Below are 7,730 nucleotides of genomic sequence, written 5' to 3'. Positions count from 1 at the left end.
TCCTCTAAGAAGCGCCCAGATAAATCAGTTCACCCTTGGCTGTAACTAAACGCTGTCTAGTGACTTGTGATCGACAGGGCTTTACCCTCTGACAGCCAGATTCATTGTTGGGACAGCAACCAATCGTCGGGTTTGACGACATGAGCCTAATCAAAGTTGGAGTATAAAAAGCCCCCTTGGAATATATAAGGTACACCAGTGTGGCAAGCTGTCTCTCAGATTGCATTTGCTTTCACGGATCTGTTTAGTACTAAAAGGGAAAGGGAAGGGGGGGGGGGGGGGGAGAAAAAAAAGGGAAAAAAGCTGCACTGAATGTGAGATCATGCAAAAGCTAGCGATCTATGTTTATATTTACCTGTTCATGCTGATTTCAGTTGATCCAGTGGCTCTTGATGATGGTAGTCACCCCACAGAGAACGCCGAAAAAGATGGACTGTGCAATGCTTGTACGTGGAGACAGAATACAAAATCTTCCAGAATAGAAGCCATAAAAATTCAAATCCTCAGCAAACTGCGTCTGGAACAAGCTCCTAACATTAGCAGGGATGTTATTAAACAACTTTTACCCAAAGCTCCTCCACTACAGGAACTGATTGATCAGTATGACGTCCAGAGAGACGACAGTAGCGATGGCTCTTTGGAAGACGATGACTATCATGCCACCACCGAAACGATTATCACAATGCCTACGGAGTGTAAGTAACCCTGCTGCTTTCGCCTCCCACCGCTCCTCCGAGAGAGTTGTCTCCCTGCTGTAGAGCCACGCAACTCCTCCTTGGGCTCTCCCAACAGGCTGCTGGCTGAAGTCTGCTAGAGGGAGGGAGGAGAGCATTATTTCTAAAGAATTTGAGCCAGGTTCAGATGACCGTGTTGCGATCCTTTGTTTTACTGTTCAGTTTTCGGCTCCTTATAACATGTATGCCCTGTAGCACTTAGGATTTGCCCATTGCCTTAGAAAGCAAAGGGAGATCTGCAGTTTAGTTGACTTCGTTATCTGCAGTACTCAGGGCATTTCCTATCACAAATACAAAGTACAAGTGCAGATAACGAGATAACTATATTTTTCGGAGGGAGGTTTCACTGGCTAGTATTTTTAGGAGCAATAGAAATCAGCAGAAATGCAGCTTAGAGCACTAGACCTACCTAACTGCAACGTGTTATGGCAAGTGCAAGCACAGAGTTAAATTCTTGCTTCTTTGCTGATCCCATAAACTAGCACCACCCACCTCCGAGTTAAAACTATATATTTAAAGCAAATATGTGTGTAACAGATTTAAATGTTAAAACGTCCGTGCTACAGCAATCAGCTCCAGTAGTCGTGCCAAGGAAGAATGAAGGCATTTACTGAATGAGCAGATTCTGAGTTATCTTCTGAGTGCTAAACATCTGCTATGGCTCCTATCAAGTATCTTTTGCATGGCTAATACTATAGTATCTTATGTTCTTCATCAGCTAAAGTATTTGGCTATGGCAGCTGTTTTTTTAAATAACACTTACGAATATGATGTCAAAAAGGAAAAAGATGACAGGACATATAAGGCATGTTAGCAGTTACAGATATCGTTACAATACACATACTAGAATAATACCAGCTGCTCCAGCCAGCTAAAAACGTATGCATCGATGAAAAAGGAACTTTATCTGTAAAATTTTTCAACTTACTAATTAATAAGATATGCACTTAATAGCAATATATTACTGCAGCCTTATCGCAAAGTTGAGCTCTGCCAGCAGTTTTATTCCAGCCTATTATGTCCAAGGCTTTAAAACTACTTTTAATTAAACTGTTATATAATTACAATGACTGAAGAAAAGTCATTGTACTTCATTGATCTGAGTTCATTTCCTACTTTTTATAAAAAGCCCTTGAACTACTTTAAATGCACTAAAGAGACAGGTATCTTAAGTGGTGAGATTTATGAATGTCAAAGCCCTGCACCATTTAAGATTAGTATTACCCATTTTATCCTGGCACGGAAAGATACTGCCATGACTAGGTATGACAGCTGCATCGTAGGCTACAGGAAGGAGGAACGCTGCCCTGTACGTGACTTGCCTATAATATTGTTCAAAGGAAAACAAAATGATCCTTAGATTAATACTCTTAATTATTTGTTTTGCCATTGAGAAAAGAAATTAAAGCGTTCATGTAGTTTGCCCGTGGCTGCCTCTGCACGATGTGTAGCACACTAAGGCTATTTAGTAAATTAGAACTAGCTGGATCACCACATACACGTTGAGTCAGCTTATGCAAAGTTGCTCTTCTGCATGCTTTATGAAGGTCCTCGGGAGATGACTAGCAGAAGCGAGTTGACAGTAGTCACTGTGAAGTGGAATAGGCTGTGCCCTCTCTCCAGGTAGTTTTTGTTTGGGAAAGAGGCTTTTTTGCAGCTGTACAGGTCAGCCCACAGCACTGGTACCACTGGTCAGAGCCCTGAGCATGCCGAGGACCGCAAAGGTCCTCCGCAGCGTGCATCTTCTCGTGACTGCCCATCATTTCCGAGTTTCAGCCTGAGCACACCTCCGCTGTGCTTAGCCTAGGGAGCAGAAGGCACCAACTAGAATTATTTAGAAAATGATTAGCCAAACCTCATTTTAGCCTGTTTACAAAACAATCATCGGTTCCTTGTCACATGATGTTACTTTTAGGTGATAGCATAATGATTTTGTTGACATTCATTAAATTTGCTGTAGAGCATAAACCACAGAAAATGAATTAAGTTAAATCCACTTTGTTACTGATACTGTTTATAATATATTGTAAGACTTCCTACATGGTCTGGAAAAAAAAAAACAAACGGGTTTATATATGCATATTTCTTTCTGTTCCCTGTTCAGTAATCTGTTCTTTCCATTCATTTATAGCTGATTTTCTTGTACAAATGGAGGGAAAACCAAAATGTTGCTTCTTTAAGTTTAGCTCTAAAATACAATATAACAAAGTAGTAAAGGCACAATTGTGGATATACTTGAGGCAAGTCCAAAAACCTACAACAGTGTTTGTGCAGATCCTGAGACTTATTAAACCCATGAAAGACGGTACAAGATATACTGGAATTCGATCTTTGAAACTTGACATGAACCCAGGCACTGGTATTTGGCAGAGTATTGATGTGAAGACAGTGTTGCAAAATTGGCTCAAACAGCCTGAATCCAATTTAGGCATCGAAATAAAAGCTTTTGATGAGAATGGACGAGATCTTGCTGTAACTTTCCCAGGACCAGGTGAAGATGGATTGGTAAGTTTATTTAGAAAAATCCAATTTAAATATCTTGCATTTTATTGGAAAGCATTTAAGTTGTGTTTTAAGGATAAAATGGAAGCATTGTTTAGGGAATGGAAGATACAAGTTCTGTATAGCCAATTCTTTTGTTGTTTGCTCTCTGATCGTGTCAAAATCAACAGCATTCCTGTGCCTCCATTTCCCTATTTGAAAGATTGAGACAAATTGCAGTACTTCAGTAAGATGTTGAGAGGCATTAACTTGAAAATGTTTTGGTAATTGTTGATGGATGGTACTATCAAAAGTAACGTTGTTTTCAAATTTGAGAGCAAATACTGTTTAATGAGCAGTGAAGCTAAAAAGAATAGCGGTTGGATTATTTCATTGATAGGAAAGCTGCCTCCGATAGCGCCGAGGAAGTTTTTTGCATTCAAACTGTGAGGGAGTTTCTCCCTATTCTCTACGCATATATTTTCTATTAACAACCGCAAGAATTATCTATGTTTATGAATGTGAGAACAGATCTTCTTCATAATGTTGTGTACCTTTCAGTGTGTGATAGAGTGCATCATTCCACCTATTAGAAATGCTTGAATAGAGAAATTCTGCTTGATACAATAAATGGGTCATAATGATAGGAAAGAGCATAAAACGACTATCTGGTTTCTTTTTGTAAGTATAGATGAACAAACTAAATCTGAAGTGTACCAGTTAAATGACAGCATTTTCCTCGTTATTTGTTTCTGCAAATCACTAATCCTCTACAACCTATAAAAAATCGTGAACCTATCGCAGCTGAAGAAATCACAACCAAGAAATCCCTCCTTCTGAATAAAGTATAAAGAATATTATTTTACTTTTACTTCTACGCAGTGGATCAATCTGTTTATCATAGAATCATTTAGGTTGGAAAAGACCTGTACGATCATCAAGTCCAACTGTATTTATGTAGCTATGTAACGTTTAACTTCATAGCAGCATAATGCAGTTAAAAGAACTTAAAGGAAAAACGCTGTGATATCTTAACTGTAGATCCAGTACGGATGTGGATCTCCCATACTTGAAACAGGCCAGCTGGATATCATGATAAGGAACGTCCCCACCACCTCCACCCATTCAAATACCCAACGCTGTGTTTTCACACATGTGGATAACCCATGGTTATCATCATCTGTAAAAACAAACCGATTCAGCAGCAGGGCAGGGTTAGATGCACGGCTGATAACAGGAGAGGAAATTTCTCTTCCCTCCGGCTCCTCTCCGGCAGCTCCCAGTATGGGGACGCTCCTCTCACCAAGCCCCTCCCCATATCATTTACCTTTGGGAGGAGCGTCTCCAGCAGCTGGACAACTTGCAGCTGTAAAGGCGGGTATCTTGGAAGGGACAATTCACGTAACAAAGTTAGCTGGGCTGTTATTTACTCCTAAGGAACCGTCTTTCTTCATGGGACAGCCCGGTCAGTGCCAAACTGACACATGGGGCTGAAATCAGTGCGTGGAAGGGAGGAAACTTTGGGAACTTTTTCAAACTCGTGATTGTGAAGGTTGCAATTTCTTTCTATTCTCAGTTGGTGACTGTGGAAACACACCTTCGGTAGGAAGCATGTGGCTCAGAGATCTGCCAAAAGTACATTCCTGGCCACAAGGCTCTTTCAGGAGTCAAAATATTAGCTGCTCCTCCAAATTCAGTACGGCAAATTCAGCCCTCTGGCAGAGGGGAAAGCTGTGAAGTACGAGTAACCAGTACCGGCAGGTGAAACACTCATTTCTACTGCCATTGCAGTCATTCAAGAACGATAGCGATTATGGAGTAATTTTTCTCCTCCTCGGTCTGGAGCCTGATGTCAAGCCTTCCTTGACATCCAGAAAGCCTCAACTGAATATGACTTTAATAGAGGGAATTTCAGAAGGACTCACAAAAGGGACACCAACATCAGTCTGTCCTGCCTTTGACAAGTTTTTGGAGTTCCTTGTTTCCTTTTGGGAGTTCTTCCATAGAAAAAAAAGTAGCTCTTATTATGGGGTTTAAAACAAACAAACAAAACCCACATCAAAAGTAAAAATCCAGTATCCTCCAAATTCCTGAAACCTTTTAGCAGTTAACAGAAATGATGCTAGCACTGAGATGATGGTGATTTCAGGAAGAGACACTCAGAAATTAAAGCCCTTTATAGAGAAACAGCAGGGCAATGCTGGTCCTCAGCATGAAAAAGAGGAATAATCCTTAAGCAGGGATCAACTGTAGCAGATATTTGCAGGAGGACCAAGTGTTGTTTGCAAACGTTATTTGAGGATATTAATTTGATATATCTGTCTGAGATATAATCTATTTGCGTGTTTTTCCTGAACTTAGGCTTACCTCAGTAATGCTTCCGATTCCCTCTCCTCTCCTCACAGAACCCATTTTTAGAGGTCAGAGTTACAGACACACCGAAACGGTCCCGCAGAGATTTCGGCCTCGACTGCGACGAGCACTCGACAGAATCCCGATGTTGTCGCTACCCGCTGACAGTGGATTTTGAAGCTTTCGGATGGGACTGGATTATCGCACCTAAAAGATACAAAGCCAATTACTGCTCCGGAGAATGCGAATTTGTATTTTTACAAAAATACCCGCACACTCACCTCGTACACCAAGCAAACCCCAGAGGTTCGGCAGGCCCTTGCTGCACGCCCACCAAGATGTCCCCCATAAACATGCTGTACTTCAACGGGAAAGAACAAATAATATACGGCAAGATACCGGCCATGGTTGTAGATCGCTGCGGGTGCTCATGAGATCGTCGTCAGATCCACCGCTTCATAAATTGTGGAAGCTACCAAAAAAAGAGTTATACCCCCTCACCAGTCTTTGAAACTGTGAAGTTACGTACGCTAGGCATTGCCGACATCCTACATGCTGTATGGTAGGCTATCGTACAGATTTAGTGCAGCACCAGCTACAGAACGTGAACTAAAGGACGATATAGTTACCTAACAGCTGGCTTTGAGCCAGTGAAAAAGAAAAGCTACAATCAAAATCACCGGATTTAACACATGAAGTTCTTACATTGCGAGGGAATCAATATTCAGTCATTCAGACGCAAATTTACATGCAGGTTTCAATACACGTTGGTAACCAAAAGCAAGCTCCTTCTCACCTGAGGACAGAAGGAGCGGGCTTTTAAGTCCATTTCTTCACAGCTTCACTTAATATTGTATTTACAGGAAAATATATACTGGTAACATATACACCACTACACAATACCACCAGAATCATCCTTAAACACTTGAATATATAGTGCAGAATTGTGAAATGTATCAGATGAAATGCCACATAAATGGACAAATCCTGAAATTAGGGATGGCATAGTGTATTTAGCGTGTTTCCATTCCTTTTTCTCATTAGTATGTTAGTAATCGATGGCAATGGTGCTACGTAAGCAGGCTGAGTAAAGAGAGAGAGAGAGAGAGAGTTATCTACGTGAAAGAATTTAGAATAATAACGAATTTGCCCTATCCTCAGGTACACTATTCAACATTCGCAAGAAATAGATATTTTTTAAATGAAAGGGAATAGTTTTCTAGACGTAGTAGAACAAAAGGCAGCAGAGAAGTCTAACATTCAAATCGTAATCCCACATTATAACCTGCCTTTGCAACATTACCGTTTGCACTATGATAAACCAATGCAAATAGTTGGTTGCTACAGATATTGTTTAAAAAACCACTTTGATATAACTGACTTGTGTAATATGTATGCATCAATATTTTGTAAATAAATGTTTATTTTTTAATCACTGTTGGTATATGTTCATCGCAAGAAAAGAATGACTTTAACCTGTACTTTAGTTTAATAAACAAAAAACAATATTCTCCCCATAATATAATTTCCTGGATTTTAACACAAATAATATGTAGGAACAATGCAACAAAGTAAACCATATGTTGAGAATTATACTACATTTTATATGTTTTTTACATTGCTATGAGCCATCTGTGATAAATGATGGGTGTTGACATGTTTATAAGGTTCTTTGAGTTACTGTTTTTATGGTCATTTTGATCCACAACTGAATTTCCATACTTTGAATGTTATGTCCATAAATAATGATGATACCACAAAAGATTGCTATTAAATGCATTTTATTATATTTAAAAGTTTGCAGCAAAGTATTATCTTATTTGACTAAACATAGTACATGGATTTCCACACAAATTCTGTACATTTTCCTTATGATAAAAAATTGTTACTTGAAATTAAAAAAAAATCTATTTACTGTAAAGTCCATTTCATTTCACATGTGAAATACAACTGATAAAACAGGCATTTGTTAAGCCACTACAATCGCTGTTAAAACATCTTCGTGTTAGTATGATACACATTTTTGTTATATTCCAGAATTCAGTTTCCTTTATGTAAAACCACCCTAAAACTGCAAAAATGCTTGATCTTCTTTCCCTTCTCCTTTTATACATTTTCTGCCTAGCTGGTAAATATTTTGTACTGAGTTTTCTACTTTTTTTA

The 7,730-nt window shown here is 39.4% G+C and overlaps 1 protein-coding gene across 1 annotated transcript; it reads left to right on the top strand.

The window, feature by feature from the left end:
• Positions 1–296: 296 nt before the first annotated feature.
• Positions 297–7,002, top strand: MSTN (myostatin). The gene is made up of 3 exons (XM_076342214.1): positions 297–695; positions 2,866–3,239; positions 5,621–7,002. Exons 1-3 carry the CDS (start codon positions 323–325, stop codon positions 5,999–6,001), a joined length of 1,128 nt encoding a protein of 375 aa, XP_076198329.1. The 5' UTR covers positions 297–322; the 3' UTR covers positions 6,002–7,002.
• The last annotated feature ends 728 nt before the right edge of the window (positions 7,003–7,730 follow it).

This window comes from Aptenodytes patagonicus, chromosome 6 (assembly GCF_965638725.1).
Source record: "Aptenodytes patagonicus chromosome 6, bAptPat1.pri.cur, whole genome shotgun sequence".
Taxonomy (NCBI): Eukaryota; Metazoa; Chordata; class Aves; order Sphenisciformes; family Spheniscidae; genus Aptenodytes; species Aptenodytes patagonicus.
The sequence above is the reverse complement of the archived record's forward strand: the minus strand, read 5'-3'. Positions and strand labels throughout refer to the sequence as shown.

Bases quoted from the DNA above. Each gene is read 5' to 3' on its own strand.
- MSTN (XM_076342214.1), top strand. From the start codon at position 323: ATGCAAAAGCTAGCGATCTATGTTTATATTTACCTGTTCATGCTGATT. The intron at 696-2,865 runs GTAAGTAACCCT...ATTCATTTATAG, and splicing joins TATCACAATGCCTACGGAGT to CTGATTTTCTTGTACAAATG. The intron at 3,240-5,620 runs GTAAGTTTATTT...CTCTCCTCACAG, and splicing joins GACCAGGTGAAGATGGATTG to AACCCATTTTTAGAGGTCAG.